Source organism: Eptatretus burgeri, chromosome 8, assembly GCF_056783735.1.
Source record: "Eptatretus burgeri isolate ZD-2024b chromosome 8, Ebu_testis_v1, whole genome shotgun sequence".
Taxonomy (NCBI): domain Eukaryota; kingdom Metazoa; phylum Chordata; class Myxini; order Myxiniformes; family Myxinidae; genus Eptatretus; species Eptatretus burgeri.
The window spans coordinates 84,822,306-84,838,850 of record NC_140968.1 but is presented as its reverse complement, the minus strand read 5'-3'; the positions used below and the strand labels follow the sequence as shown (position 1 = coordinate 84,838,850).

Here is a 16,545-nt window from a genome sequence, read left to right as displayed (position 1 = left end):
GGTGAAGATCGGAATCCGACGACGACAATTTTTAAAGTGATCCTTCACCATTGAGAGATTGGGCCAAAAACGATATATAACACGATATCTCAAAAAGTTGTGGACGGATTCGGAAGAAACTTGGTGGACATATTGGGTGTGTGACGAGGACGAATTGATCCACTTTGGTGAAGATCCGAAACTGGATCTGGATATGGGAATTATTGAATTTTTTAACTTCACCATTGAGTAATAGGTTCAAAAACGATATATAGCATGATATTTCAAAAATGTATTGGGCGCGATATGTTCTCGTGGATCAGACATTGCGTGGTGGAGGAACGCGCCCTATTGAGTGCTCTTCTAGTTTTCTATTAGACAAACAACATCAATATTAGTTTGTCATCCTGAAACACTGTCCTCATGTGGAAGCAGAAGAGGCATTCCAAGATGAATGTGCTTTGCTCCTTTCTTTCATAGATTATCTTGTGATACACAATTCCTGTTATGAGATGAGAGGAAGACCCAACTGCTGTAATCTACATCTGACAAAGTCTAAAATTATTGAGGAAGATTAAAAAAAAAAAACAACAACAATATTCTCTTCCTCAATCCCCTCTCTCCTTATCTTTCTCCACATCTCCTTATCCCACTCCACATCTCTTTCAATCTCTCTATCTCCCTCTGCACCACTTTGCAGCACATCCACACACGCTTTGCAACTCACTACAAATACAAGCAAGCGCATCATAAAGCACATCATGAATCGGACCGGGAGTGCGAATCTCATCAACAAGCAAGCAACAGCAGACAAAAGCATCACAGATCGGCGAGCCTGGTCATGAGCTTCATTGCTGAACCATGGACTTGGCCAATGAGCACAGCATGGTGACAGGAATGCACCAATGGGGAGATGGCACTGCCAAAGCTCAAGCCATGCTCAAGGGGTGGGCCCCAGAACCACGTCTACCCGAGGAACTTTATAAGCATGAGAATTCCAGGACTCGGGATCTTGTATGTGTCCTGGGAAAGTCAAGGAGTCAGGCGGTGTCTCTGAGAATAAACGGGTTGGTTCTACGGTGCAGTGAGTTTACGAGTCACGGAGTTTCCTTGAAAAGGCCAGCTGACGCACTAACTCACACAATCCCTACTTCTAATTCGTTCACTTGGAATGCACAAGGAGTATTCAATGATTACAACCTCGACCAGATCAGGGCTGGGTTACCGACTTGCAGTCACAATTTTTACTTTATCACACCACAAATATATACCCGCACTTCTTTCCACTTGGTGCACCACATCATTGTCCCCTCTCCTCTCACTCCCTCCCTGTTTCACATTGGAATAAGCCAGAAGGCTTATGTCGGATGGGTGAGGGGTCGCCAACATGCCCAGTCTTCTTCTTCTCTCTGTCCATCACCCTTCCTAATCTCATTTCTCGGAGTGTATGAGGCACCTCCATGTGTAGAAGCATGCGAGGATGACTGATTAAGTGGGATGATGTGCTTAAGCGGTAAGATCTTTCTTTTGTGAACTCTTTCCATGTAAATATGTGTCCTTTTGATCTTAATAAACCGTTTCCAAACTGCCCAATCATATTTTCTCCACTGATTTGACAATAGTGTGTTCTAGAGACAGGGAGCTCTGCCACACCGTTCTGTTATGGTTAGTGATTAGCCAAAGTCCCACTTACGGGAGCGCTTGGCCGTTTTGATTGACAGCAGTGGGGAGTTGAGAGCACGGCTCCCCATCTGGGTGATTAATTTGCTGGAAAGGTAAAGCGGAGTTAGCCGCTGGACCCTGCCTAAGTTTAGCATCTCGAATGGCATCTGTGGTTGCCTAGCAACCCGTCATGCCACGGAGTTATCTGCAGCTCGTCGGCTTCAGGGTCACCGGCTGGGAAACGGGTCCGAGTGCTCCCCTCGTGATCTGGCAACCCCCCAACCCGTAACAATATCTTTCTTCAGATGCATTATCTTCACTTCAAACATACTGTGCATTATAATTTCAGTTCATTCATCATTGCTTGGTGAAAGTTTTTTTAAAGTTCTTGCAAAGACAACAGCAATGACACTGTCATCACAGAGGCAGCAGTTGAAAGAGAAGGTCAACTGCTAATTTCTCAAAGCAACAAAGACCAGGAATTTATTGCAAGTTGTGTGGTGGAGTTTTTACTTTGGAAACATTTGATTATTGTGACAGTATGATTATTTGGAGGGTGGGCAGTGGGGGGGGGGGATTAGGTCATTGCTTCCTTTTCTTAAGAAGCATTTTAGTCCCCATGCTTGCCTTCAAGGAAAAACAGATCAACGGCAGTGGAGACTGGTGCGAGATGGAAACCAGACCAGGTGCAACTGGCAAATGACCCCCTTCCTGAAGTTCATTAATCACAATGAGCTTGCTGGATTTTTGTGAACAATACAATAGTGACAAGGGTTCCTTTAGTTTCAAAAAGCTTAAAATTCAAATCGTTAATACGACTTCAGCTTCATTTTAGGGCAAACGTCTGGTATGCTAGTCCAGTGTGCTAACTACTAGACAACCACCATACCCATCACCTTCCATCATTCCTCTTCAGCTTCCTTCATTACCAGATAAAATACATTTTATGTTAATCAAAGCAACATCCAAGGAAACAGAAACATGCACATCATATTCTTATGGAAGGACACTGTGTGGGCAAGCCTATTCGCATGTGCACCCCATAGCTGTAATGAAGGTAAAATTAGTGGAGTAAATGTTTTCCACGAGGCGGTTGAAGACCCGACATTCATTCAAAAAGGCTTTTGAAGACCCAATTCAAGTGGACCATAATTTTATCAAATTATTTTGATATACCTACTTACTGTAGATGAAGAAAAGAGTGGTAGATGTTTTCAAAGTTACCTTAAATTTCATTCCTCGACGCTTATCCTCACTCTGTATGAAGAGGCGATGAGGACCGTTCCAATTTCCATACACAATATCCACTTTTCCATCACGGTTGAAATCCGCGAGAGCCACACCTCGCCCATGCTCCGCTGCATCCGCAACACCTGATGTAAGAAACACTGATGAACAGATGAACCCCAAAACTCTCCTGCACTCCAAGATAAACACTAGCATGTCACATCAAAACATAAAGTCCACGAGTGCCTTCTGTTCAGCAAAATGGAGCCTGAGCAGCAAATTAATTAATCCAACATTCATTAATTTAGTTCAGTGATCATCTGCAATTGATTACAATTCCTTATTTACTTAATTTGAGCGATATATGTGCTTCATCAGTCTAAATTTGTCTCTCAAACAAAAGTGCTGAAATGGCCAATTGTTAGATATCTGGAGTCTTCCACTGCTTACGATCCATCCTCCTATTGATCAGCCCGATGTGTTTCTCAACAACTCCATGGCAACAATTTGACTGCAATTACATCCCTGCCAACAATGTTTTCATGTCACCATATCGCTGTCCATATGCTTGTGAACTGGCCAGCAATGCCATTGCGATAGCATCGAGCGTCGTATCGAGTTCAGGGATGATATCTGCTTCTAACAATGACAGGCAGCAACATTCGTTTGATGTAACGATGCTTTTGGGTCAGTTCCTTTGGGCAAGTTACTTTTTGTTAGAATGATCACAGTTGCATTTTTAAATTGTGCCAATTTCCATCAATCAATTGTTAGAATAATCATTTCTACATCATCGGCAAACTCAACTTTCTGAATGTCATTGGATCTTTACCTGTACTGATTGCGACGTCCATGAAGGTCCCATCACCATTGTTTCTGAACAGGAAGTTTGGCCCGTGTTCATTGTCACAGAAGATATCAGAAATGTTTGAGTTCACAATTGGACCCACTGTGACGCCTCGACCACCTGTAAGAATTAGGATCAAAACCATAAAAAAGTATGGAAAATTGAATTGCAAATTTCTCATGGGATTTAATGGAACCCATCAATTAATTTATATCAGATCTGTTGAGAAATTACCAGATCTCTTTGAAAGTGAGTGCAAACTCACAGTTGTAATCTATATATTCTGAGCTCCTATCTTGCTCCCCTCTCACCCCTTTTACAAAAGTGAAACCATAAAAAGAATACTTTGACAATTGCATAGCCTGGTTGAATTTTGTGATTCTGTGTAATGATGATGTCTTGCTTAGTTAACATACTGAAGAAAGGTTTTACATGTTTGGTGAATGTTGGTAAGTTATCAACTTGATGTAACATTAACTGAAGGGGATCATCTGTTACTGGGCAGCTTCAGGAAGACAACCAAAAACAGGTGAAAAAAATCATAAAATTAACTGCATTAGTTCATGAGGTATGTGTAGGATGGAAGAGCAAGACTCATTCTCACAAACTTACAACTTTATTTATGCATGCCTACTTTATTGATGCAGTAAAATGATCTGTGACATGAACTCCAATGATGTGTAGATTGTTATGATTAGACGAGGCGCAACATATGATTTCAGTGGGAAAATCAGACACCGCTGTATTCCCTTGAAGCAGTAGGATGCGAAGGGTAGCACGATTGGAGCGAGTCAGCTAACTTCAACTCACTTAAATACTCCCACCCCGGCTCTTGTCTTCATCTGCAGTGACTTTAACTTTCACCAATTCAGGTTGCTTGGCATCAGTTCTCAAACAACTCTCGTCTTTTGACATTCAGACCTTACCAAATCAGTTAACTGTATTGCAAAGCTGGCCTCTAAAGCCAGGTGCAGACTGGGTATCCTCTGTTGATCCAATCATTTCCTTGGAAAATCAGAGCTACTCACAGTGTATAAGGCCTTTGTCAATAGCTCAATGAAGTACTGCTCTCCCCTAGGAACTGGTGTCCCAGCATCACATCTGTCTCTCCTGGTTTCTGTAGAATCTAAAGCTCTCCACATCAGTGGAATCTCCTGTGATGAGGCCGAATCACTTGCACTATCTCACAAAAGTGAGGACACCCTTTACAAAAATGTACATATTTTGTTGTAAGTTTTTACTTAGATGTATTATAAACACAAGACTCAAAGAAATGATGGAGTAGACATTCTGTCATACATCTACAGGCCCCAAACATTTATTCTGTGGAAACAATGTGGTATACTGGGTATATCTGTGAAAAGGGGGGGGGGCAACAAAAGTGAGTACACCCTATGTACTTTCTCACATTGAAGCGTTATTGTTTTCAGTATTTTGTATGTCCACCATTGTTTTTGAGCACAGCAGCTATTCTACTCGGTATGGAGTTGACCAGTGTCCCACATGTCTTTGCTGGGATCCTGTTCCACTCCTCTGCAATGACTTCTCGAAGTTGCGTGATGTTGGACACCTTTCGTCCCTCAACCTTACATTTCAGGATGCCCCACAGGTGTTCTATTGAGTTTAGATCAGGTGACATGCTTGGCCACTCCAACACATTGACCTTCGACTTCTTCAGAAAGGCAGTTGTCTGCTTGGAACAATGCTTCGGATCGTTATCGTGCTGAAATACAGCTCCTCTACCAAGTTTTCGCAGGGAGGGTAACATCTTCTCCTTCAGGATGTCACAGTACATCGTAGAATCCATGTTTCCCTCGATGAACTTGAGCTCTCCAGTACCGGCAGCACTCATGCATCCCCAAACCATGACACTACCACCACCATGCTTGACAGTAGGGATAATGCACTTGTCTTGGTACTGTTCCCCAGGTCGCCGCCAGACACGCTGCACTCCATCAGATCCAAACAAATTGATCTTCGTTTCATCAGACCAGAGGACATGTTGCCAGTAGTCCAGGAGCTTGGATTGATGTGCTTCAGCAAACTGTTTGCGAGCTTTCTTGTGGCTCTGCTTCAGGAGAGTCTTACGCCTTGGGCGACGTCCATGCAACCCGATACGATGGAGTGTGCGACGCATGGTTTGCGCACTAACAGACTGGCCAGAAGCTGTAGAAATCTCTTCAGCAATCTTGGCGGCACTTTGTCGTCTGTTTTGGAGGACTAGATTCTGAACTTGGCGAACAGTACGTGTAGTCATTTTTGCTGGTCTGCCCTGGCAAGCACAACTCATTGTTGTACGCTTCTTGGAGAACCTCTGGATGACCTTGGCTACGGTGTTACTTTCAAAGAAGCACTGATCTTCTTGTATCCTTGGCCATCTTTATGTAGGGCAACGATTCGATCTTTGACATCTTTCGAGAGCTCTTTACCATGAGGAGCCATGCTGCTTTCTCAATGGCGATTGGTACAGTATTTCCAATGCAATTATTTCTTCAGCAAGCAGATAGACAATTACTGCATTGAGTACACTTCTTCACTTTTAACATACCAGGGAGGTTGCAGCTCTATGGACATTGTGTGTATTGTTTGGTGCATATATGTTCCTTTAACACTGACTTAAATATGCAGAAAATTATGAAAATGGAAGCTGTTTTACCATGCTTGACTTATTTCTTGTGCAGACAATAGCAGGGGTGTACTCACATTTGTTGCTTCCTCTTTCAGAAATATTCGTAATATGCCACATTGTTTTTATGGAATGGCAGTTTTGTGTCAGCATACATATTGCAGAATATCTACTCTGTCATCAACTCTAAGCTTTTGCTTCCAGCACAGCTGCTTAAAAAGTTACACTGAATTATTTACATATTTGTGAGGGGTGTACTCACTTTTGTGAGATAATGTACGTGTTTCTGTCACATCACAGGCAGGTTGGTGATCCACCTGTTTTCTGTCATCCATTCTCCAACATTGCTCCCTCTGCTCTCTCAGTCCTCTGACCAGCAACTCCAAGATGCACACAAACTTCTCGTAACACCTTCCTGATTAAACTTGCAAAAATCCAGGTTGACGCACACCTCAATTCCTTTGTTTCATTCTTTTCTTGTATGCGGAACCACCTTCCAGAGGCCATTAATTACCACTCTTCCCTCTAAGCCTTCAAGCAGGCAGTGCATTGCCATCTCATGTCATCCCCCATCCTGATCCATGATCTTTATTACCCCCATTGACCTTTCCTAACCGAGCCCTCTTTCTTTCTGCTTTCAGTGTTTCCTCCACTTCTCTCTCATTTATTTCCCTGTTTGTTCATTCCCTTGCTGGTTGTGCCCAATTGTTGCCCAGCTACTCCCCTGTCAGATCAATCATGCTCTTCCATGACCCTCATGCTTGTCGATAGTAAAACCGAAATTTCACAGAGTGACTGCCACTCTCTGCTTGACGTGATTATTTCCAGCTTCTTCCTCCAAAAATTCCTGCTCTTCCTCTTCCTCTTACCTCCTCAGACCATATCCTTTTTAATGTATTTGTCTTTCTGGTGATCATCAGGGAATGACCGACCAAGGTACCTGGAAATTTAACTTGACATATTGGTCTATCATTGTCTGGAGTGGAAAGCATTGGGTTAAACCTGAAGTTCTTTCTCTCCCGTTGGTAGACAATGTGCATGGACTTGTCGACATTGTCAGCCGTATCATGGTATTCCAAATTAATGCTGTCCATTGGGTTAGTTTTCAGGAGACATTGCCATGGCAGTCCACTACCAACTATCTGCTTAATAAAGTTGATATGCTTGGTTTCAACAAAGGACGTTTTCTTATAGGCCTGTGGCATGTAGAGGCCTACCCACTGGTCCTTTTTCTATCAAGACTAGTGAGAAGCCTGGCAGCCTCTTGTGATACATCAAAACATGCCGCATCAAAATGTCAACAATTTTTTTTCCCGAGCTCATCTTTTACAATTCACTCCTCCCCAACATATCACCATCACGTGCTTTTGTGCAGCGTTTCATGAATTCCGGTTCACATAGTGTACGGGACCTCCAAGACAATGATGCCCAAAAGTGGCACTCGGCAGGACACATTGCCACAATCGCCCGCTTGCAATCCGTGGGAGCTGTCTTCCAGCTTTTCCACAAAGGTCTTTGTGTCCTCAGAAGCTGGGGATTTACTCAGTTGTTAATGGGACTGACCCTTCAATGTGCTCCTCTGCTTTCCTTCAGCTGCAGATTTATTTGCCCCCTCATTTAGGAATTATGGTCTTGTCATCCTCTACTTTCTTGTGCTACTAAAAAGAGCCTGTCCTGCTTCTATAGCACTCTCCACTGTCCTCCTTTGTGCAAAGATAGATTTGGATCTAGATGGAGGGAGATATTCCCTCCAGTATCTCCCTCTCACCCACAGTAGTCTGCCTTACATGTCCCACCAGTACTTAACTTAACTGCAACTGCTAAAGATCTACATCATGCCTATCCAGACTGTGCAAGATTGACTCCAGTTCTTGTGCTATAGATGTTTGTTTTTTTTCCCCCCTTTGTATTTTTATTTTTGGTTTTCCACTTGATTCGATAAAGGCTGTTCGAAGAACACAGAGCTATAGCGATACCCCCGGCGTGAGTGCGAGCATCAGCATCAGCATGAAAATGTTAAAGTTTTTGGTGCAAGTTATTTAGAAGCTTGCCATTCATTTAATATGTGCACTAGGATGCTGATATTTGGCATGGACGTTCCTTTGGGGTATGCGATTGATGTAGTGAAGTTGAAATTAACAAATGATTTAAAACAATTTTTTTAATTTCAACCGAAGATGGTGTCAAAGCCACCCAATGCTCGCCTGTTTATACGAGACGCTTGCCATTCATTTAATATGTGTACGAGTTTACTGATTACAATATACAAATACATATATTGCTTTAAAATTATTTGGATCAGACTTCACTGCAATGCGTTATAAAAAATATTATTAGACTAGTCTTTTAAAAACGATAAATGTATAAACAGGCAAGCATTGGGTGGCTTTGACACCAACTCTCTGGTTTTAATAACCAAAGGGAAACTGGCAATTTATAAAACAAGAAAAGCGAAAACTGATCCTTGCAAGTAAAAGTTAAACATGCAATGTTCCAGTTGTTTTTAAAGCTCTTCGCATGGCGAGTTGTATTATTATCGAAGCACAGATAATTTAAAAACTTTTAAGCAGAAATGGTGTTTTTAAAATGTGCTGTTTAAAGTAATTCTGAACAATTTGGAATATTCTTTTTTATCACGTGTTGGTTGTATCCTTTACATTTTTGTACTTATTCCTTTATTATTTACGATTTTGTTGCCTAATATTAAAATATTCTTTGTCTAATAAAGGTTTATAAAAGTGAAAGAGTCTCTGTGTCTCTGTCTCTGCATGGAAAGTCAGTGACTCACAATTTACAAGGCATTTGTCAATAACTCAACCGTACTGCTTTTCCCTTAGGGCTGGCAAATGCTTCCCCCTTTTCATCCGTTCTTACATTCACAGCTCCAGCCCAACATCCTGTGCTTGGTATTATGATTCATGTCCTGCCTAACATCCTTGGCTGATTTAGTGATTCATATCTTGAGGAAATTGCCAGAAAGCAGCTTGTCTTTTCATTCTGAAAAGCTAACTCTGATGGGAACCTGCATGCTCTTTGTGAAGCTATTAACCATGCCAGAGTTTTATCAGGCCCACCTGAGGTCTGAACTCACAGGTCTCGAAACATTCACTTAAACTTGGTGGCAGTTGGTGTAGTGTGTTTATGGGTACAAGCATCTAATCTGTTTCTTCACTCTCAAAAGATGGGGTAATGATGGACACTGCTCATGTGAAGGCTGATTGTATTATCTCTTTGCAGAAAATGCCAGGGTCCTGAATGCACCTCTTCCTGTAACCACCTGACTCTCAGGTCAGGTCAGGTATGAGAGAATGCACTGGAGCAGCGTGTCACTGCATCCACCTTCCGCCGATACACCAGGGGCCTCCATCTGGACATCCCCCAGGCAGACGCCTGGCCCATCCCCATCTCCTTGAGATGCCGATCAATCTGCTGCAACCACGAGGCACGTGGATGACCCATTGGCTTCCTCCACCCATGAGGCTCCATCACTGAGAGAATCTGGTGAGCAAGATCAGCATCAGAAAGATGAGCCACATGTCCATACAGCCGCAGTGGACACTCACGGACTATGCAGGTAACAAATCTTATTTGAGTCTCTCTCAGCAACCACTCGTTGTTGTTGGACACAAAGTCCGACCAGTGATAGCAAATGATTCTCCGAAGAGACCTGGTACCAAAGAAATTAAATCTCCATCTCAAATCCCTGGTCAGATTCCAAGTCTCACATCCGTAGAGCAAGACTGGAAGCACCAACGACCTGAAGACTCGGACTTTCATCCTCCTGCACAGGTACTGACAACACCACACCTCATGATCCAGTGAATCCATGACTCCCCAGGCTCGACCGAGATGATTATTGACCTCTGGCTCACAGCCAGCAGAGACATGAATATCACTACCAAGGTAAGTGAATCTCTCCATAGCCTCAACATCCTCACCACAAACAGGTACAGACAAGATAGCAGCATCCAAGATGTCAATGAAAGCCTGCATTTTAGTTTTGACCCAGGAAATCCGTAATCCCAGTGGCTCTGACTCTTCAATATCAGCACCTTGAGGGCCCCTAAAAGGATATCCAGAGTCTTTGCAAACATGACTGCATTATCTGCGAAATTAAGGTCAGAGATCCTAACATTCCTAAATGATGCACTGCAGCTTGATCTCTCCGACATCATCCCCAGAATCCAGACCATACAAGTGCTGAAAAGTGTGGTGGCCGGTCCATACCCCTGACAAACTCCAGTTACAAATGAAAATAAGTCAGAGATGGCACCACAACATCTCAAAGCACTCTCAGTACCAGAATATAATTCAGACATCAGATTGATCAGTTTTGTTGGCACACCATGAAGATCAAGAATCCTCCAGAGGGCATCCTGATTCACTGAAACGAACGCTTTACAGAGATCAACATAGGCTGCAAGCAGCCCCTGCCGAAACTCTCGTCTGCGTTCGGTGAGGACACGAAGAGCAAGGATACGGTCAATCGTTGACCCACTTTGGTGTAAAGCCTGACTGCTCTGGACGCTGGTGCTCAAGCAAATGGTGGCAAACCCTATCAAGAACTTTTTTATTTTATTTTTATTTTTCGTATACCTTGTCGAGGCTCGTATGAGAGCTAACACACAACGCACATCAAAGGGGGGGGGGGCATGAGCCAGGAGGGGAGGGAGTGGGAAGGACAAAATAGTGGGGAACAGAGACATTTGGAGATCTGTGGAAGGGAGATGGATGGGACAGGGAACATGGGGAATAGAAGATGGACATTACAGGAAGGAAGGGAAGTTGACCAATTGAGTCAATCCCAATGAGTCACAGAAAGCTTTTGCTGAGGTGCCATGACAGGTGAGAGAGGTACCTACACCTAGCCAACTGGCATGATGACAATTGAAGTCGCCACATGAGGAAGAGAGAGTTTGGATGAGAAGATAGAAGTTGGTCCATGTTTTGAGATAGTGAGGTGTAGAGGGAGTCATCACTGTTAGGTGGACGGTACAGTACACATATAAACATGAGGTGGGAGTTGAGGGGAAGTCGTAGCCAGAGGTATTCCTGGGGATGTGGGGGAGTGAGGGCAGTGCATGGAGAGTGAGGAATAGAGTCTTTGATGAAGAGAGCAACTCCTCCACCAGGGCGAAGCTCAGTTCTGTCAAATCGGAGGAGGGAGTAACGAGGGAGAGATACTTGGGTGTCAGACACATCTTGGGGAGGAAAGTTTCTGTTAGGCAGATTATATCTGGTTTGTCAGTGGCAACCTGTATGGAAAGATCTGAAAGGTTTGAGCGAAGGCCCCTGATATTTGAGGTCCATACTTTTATTGAAGAGGTAGGGGAGGAGGCTTTGGTGCAGGGGGTGGGGGGAGGGGGAGGGTAGGACAAGGGACGAGGGGGGAGGAAAGGAGTGTTGTTAAAAGAGTGTGGGGGATTGCAGAATAGCGAGGGGAGGGGGCCGAATGAGGAGGTGAAAATTTTATGTGGTGCTTGGGGAGAGGGGGACAAGAGAGGGGGAAGAAAGCAGTTGAGGATTTGAGGAGGTGGAGTGAAGAGATGGAGTTGAGAGGGCAGTGGAAGGAGGCAGCTTTGTGGATGGGAGGGGGGGCAACTTTGGGAAGGATGAGTGAGGGGGATGAATGGTGGGAAAAAGGTGAGGAGGGAGTTTTTGAGAGAGGTGAGAGGGAGGCTTGGAGGGAGAAGAGTGGGATGGTTGCTTTGAGAGTGAGGGGTGAGAGGAGTGAGTTGGCATTGAAGTAAGAAAAAAAGAATGGTTGATGGAATGCGAAGATTCATAGCAAACTGGGGTTTTTAAAAGTTTTAGGTCAGTTATGTGTTTAAACACATTTATTGAGGGATGCAATAAAGGCGAATTCAGAGCATGGAGAGAAGAAATGCTGTAACAGTTGGATTTTTTAGGCAAGGTATGAAGGAAAGGTCGAATTGAGAGCAGTCTGTTTAAATAGCAGAAGAGTAGTGCATTCTGATGCAGTAAAGAGTACCACACATGTGAAAGAGGAATATGAAGCATTATAAGGGATCGTTTTTGTTATTATTGTTAATGTTTGAGAGAGTTTTCAACAGATTAGGTCATGGAAGTGTTGTAGAAAAAAAATCGAGGAAGAAGAAGAGGAGATGAAGAAGAAGAGGAGATGAAGAAGAAGAAGAAGAAGAAGAAGAAGAAGAAGAAGAAGAAGAAGAAGAAGAAGAAGAAGAAGAAGAAGAAGAAGAAGAAGAAGAAGAAGAAGAAGAAGAAGAAGAAGAAGAAGAAGAAGAAGAAGAAGAAGAAGAGGAAGAGGAAGAGGAAGAGGAAGAGGAAGAGGAAGAGGAAGAGGAAGAGGAAGAACAAGAACAAGAACAAGAACAAGAACAAGAACAAGAACAAGAGGAAGAGGAAGAGGAAGAGGAAGAGGAAGAGGAAGAGGAAGAGGAAGAGGAAGAGGAAGAGCAGGAACAGGAACAGGAACAGGAACAGGAAGAGGAAGAGGAAGAGGAAGAAGAAGAAGAAGAAGAAGAAGAAGAAGAAGAAGAAGAAGAGGAAGAAGAAGAAGAAGAAGAAGAAGAAGAAGAGGAAGAGGAAGAGGAAGAGGAAGAGGAAGAGGAAGAAGAAGAGGAAGAAGAAGAGGAAGAAGAAGAGGAAGAAGAAGAGGAAGAAGAAGAAGAAGAATAAGAAGAAGAAGAAGAAGAAGAAGAAGAAGAAGAAGAAGAAGAAGAAGAAGAAGAAGAGGAAGAGGAAGAGGAAGAGGAAGAAGAAGAAGAAGAAGAAGAAGAAGAAGAAGAAGAAGAAGAAGAAGAAGAGGAAGAAGAGGAAGAAGAGGAAGAGGAAGAGGAAGAGGAAGAGGAAGAAGAAGAAGAAGAAGAAGAGGAAGAGGAAGAGGAAGAAGAAGAAGAAGAAGAAGAAGAAGAGGAAGAAGAAGAGGAAGAAGAAGAGGAAGAAGAGGAAGAAGAGGAAGAAGAGGAAGAAGACGAAGAAGAAGAAGAAGAAGAAGAATCGGAGAAAGATAGCTTTTTTTTTTTTTAGATAAGAAATAGAGTGATTTGTTGGGATGGGGGACGTTAAGAAAGTGGGAAAGATAGAAATTGAATATAATGGGGAGAAAAAACAAATAAACACAATCGCACACCAAGGGGAACAAAGGGAAGGCCTCAAGCCTCAAGGATAGGCCTCAAGCACCCAGTAAGACATGTTCGACGAAATCTCACAAAATAGCACGATTTTTGAAACAAAACCGAACTTGGAACACACAGTAACATGTAGCTGAGAACATAAACAGTTAAAACGGGACAGATAACGACCGGAAACTTAACTTTGAGATCGTCAGCAGGGAGCCCCCAAGGAGACCTGCCAATGCTCCAAACCCAGACCGGAAGTGAGTGCTCGAATAATAATAATAACTAATAATAATCAAAGACCTTCGCTGGCACTGAGAGCAGCGTCACCCCTCGGTAGTTGTTGCAGTCCTGGTGATCACCCTTCCCTTTCCAGAGAGGGACAACAAGGCCACTCTTCCAGTCAGTTGGGATGATGCCTGTGTTCCAGGCAGAGCACAAAACTGCATGCAACAATACAAGCCCAGCATTTCCACCAGCCTTGAGAAGTTCAGCATGGACACGACATATCCCAGGAGCTTTACCCCATTTCAACCGGTTCACCGCATCCTGTGTTTACACAAACAAAGGTGGATCGCAGTTGATTGGTGGGTCAGCGATCGTGATAGTAACATCCTTGACACTCAACTCATCAGCTGGCGGCTCAGCGTGGTACAGCCACTCAAAATAACCAGCCCAGTGGGCATTCACTTTGGACTCCTCTGTCAAGAGCCCCAAACCCTCTGCTCTAACTGCAGTGCACTGAGGGATGGGTTTGGAAGAACGCAATGTGCGAATTCCCCTGAAAGCAGGATAAGAATCACTTGACCACAGGTGATGCTCTGCCCCCTCACAGATTCCTTGTACATATGCCTCCTTGTCTACCCTCAGTGCACATAGTTTTACGTCTCAACTCCCTGAACAGCTCAGCTCTGCCTTTAAGTCTGGCCTTGCAACTCTGGTCAATGTTATCCAGTGTCCCTTGAGAGACAATTCGTCTTCACATAACGGTAAGTTCCAAGACATCCACTGACAACATCAAGGATGGTGGTCTTGAAGGCACTCTACAACTCTTCAGGATTCTCCAAAACACTCAGACCTCCCAAATACCCACTCAGATTGTTCGCAAAATCCTCATGTACTTTCTCATTCTTGAGCTTGCCAACATCCAGCTTTGGCTGGGAAGGTGACATTCTCCCAGATTTTAGCTGCAATTTCATAGGTGCTTCCACAAGCCTATGTATTGAGGAACTGAGCACTCTGGTCGACCCTGCAGTTCTGGATCATCCTCTCGTGACCATCAATGAGCACATGTTCAATCTCCTTTGCCACACCACCAGCGTGGGAATACCAAAGTCCAGCGATGAGCCTCTGGGCGCTGAAACCATGATCCAGCCACCCCAAATCCATGACTTCCTGCAAAGTCAAGGAACTTATTGCTATTCTGCTTCACAGTTCCAGTCCCATGTGGACCAACACATGTGTCATAACGATCCCTATCAATTCCAGTCGATGCATTGAAATCCCCCAAGACTAGAAGAGTATCTTTCTTGGGGCACTGATCAATCACAGACTCGAGCGTGGAATAGAATGTGTCCTTCACGGTGAGATCACTCACCTCAGTCAGAGCATATACAAGAGACCAGGGAAATGACACCCAAGGAGTGACGAATCCTTGGTCTCATAATACGCTCATTGACTGGTGTTACCTCAATTGTCATTGGAGTCAACTTTCATTGGAGTCTCCATTTTTCTGTCTCTCTGAAATCATACTCCTGGCTTCTCCTCTTGCTTCAATCCTGTCAAACTTGCTTCTTCCTATGTCAGTCCACCCTGGACATGCTAATTCTGAAATGTCAACAGTATATGGGATGCCTTCAATCTCAAAGAAGAGGTCAGGGTCGTCTCACTGAATATCTCCTGAGCATTAAATTTTATCTTGCCCCTCGTTCTGCTTTCCAAGCAGTCAAATAATGGTCTGCAGAGTTCCCCATTTGAAATCATGACTCGCATACCTGGACAAAACCGAGAAACACCCATGACTGACCATTACCTTGCACGATCACATGACGTGCCATTGACTTTAGTCATGTGACCTACCATGAACAGAGTAGGGTAACACGGGTCAACTTTTGTTTACGGATATTTTAATTTCTTTACATTTCGGATAGTTTTGTGATGTCTTCCCAGGAATATGTATTGGCTTCGAGTTAAATCGGTATGCAAAATTTCAGCATTGGAGCCCACCCAGAAAGTATGAACCATTTATAAAAATCAGTGAGTCAGTGATTACAAATTAAGAGCTTTTTATTGTTATGGTCATTGGAATCGGATCAGTGTCCTGATCCCAATGTTATGGTGGAGGGTGGTTGGACACGTGGTGAAATATTCCACGTAGACTGTCACCAATTTAGCGACAGATAGTCGGAGGAGGCTGTCCACTGGTAAAGCTGAACAGATATTTTCTTTGATTTCTGACATACAGAAACACCAACGAGATCTGTTGCCTTTGGTAGTTCCTTCCATTCGAAAAGGATTGGGGTCAAGCATGAACCACAGGTGAACTTTCCTCATGAGGTTTGTTTAACTTTCCTAGTGAGGCTTGGCATCAATTTCCGAAGGCCATCAGTTTTGACTCATGCTGTGGTTATAATGTCCCAAATTCAATCAGCGCATTGGCCGACATGCCAGTGGTGATAAAACATGATTCAAAACACACACGAATAACTCCGTGATGTGGTGGGTCGCTAATCGACCGTGAACGCCAATACCTCAACCATGCAACTTAGGTCCTCCGTCTAATGGATACCAGTTACCTAATGGTCACGTGATCTAATTACCGGGGGACACGTCCTCGGTACGCCTTTTTCAAACTGGATCACCTTACCGGATCAGATGCAGCCGAGCGTAACTGCCCAAGGACGTACCGGCTAGAAAACAGATCGTTGGGGGATAACGTCCCGGCTCAGCGAGGATACGGACCATGTTGGACCAATGAAGTAAAAGACCAAAACGAGCTGGGAACATTTCTACACAAAGCATTTATTTACAATCAAGTAAGGAAAGGTAAGTGGCACAGTGAATGGGGTTTATTATTATGTACAGCAGGGACAGCAAGGAATTTG

The 16,545-nt window shown here is 43.7% G+C and overlaps 1 protein-coding gene across 1 annotated transcript in view; it reads right to left on the bottom strand.

Annotated features, from left to right (window-relative positions):
• The window catches only part of LOC147022196 (cartilage acidic protein 1-like), a 211,402-nt gene that overhangs the window by 110,801 nt on the left and 84,056 nt on the right, over window positions 1-16,545 (bottom strand). The window contains exons 5-6 of the mRNA XM_085890487.1: window positions 3,701-3,835; window positions 2,866-3,014 (exon numbers count right to left, since the gene is read on the bottom strand). Coding sequence (XP_085746613.1) covers window positions 2,866-3,014; window positions 3,701-3,835 — 284 coding nt within the window. The remainder of the gene's footprint in view (window positions 1-2,865; window positions 3,015-3,700; window positions 3,836-16,545) is intronic.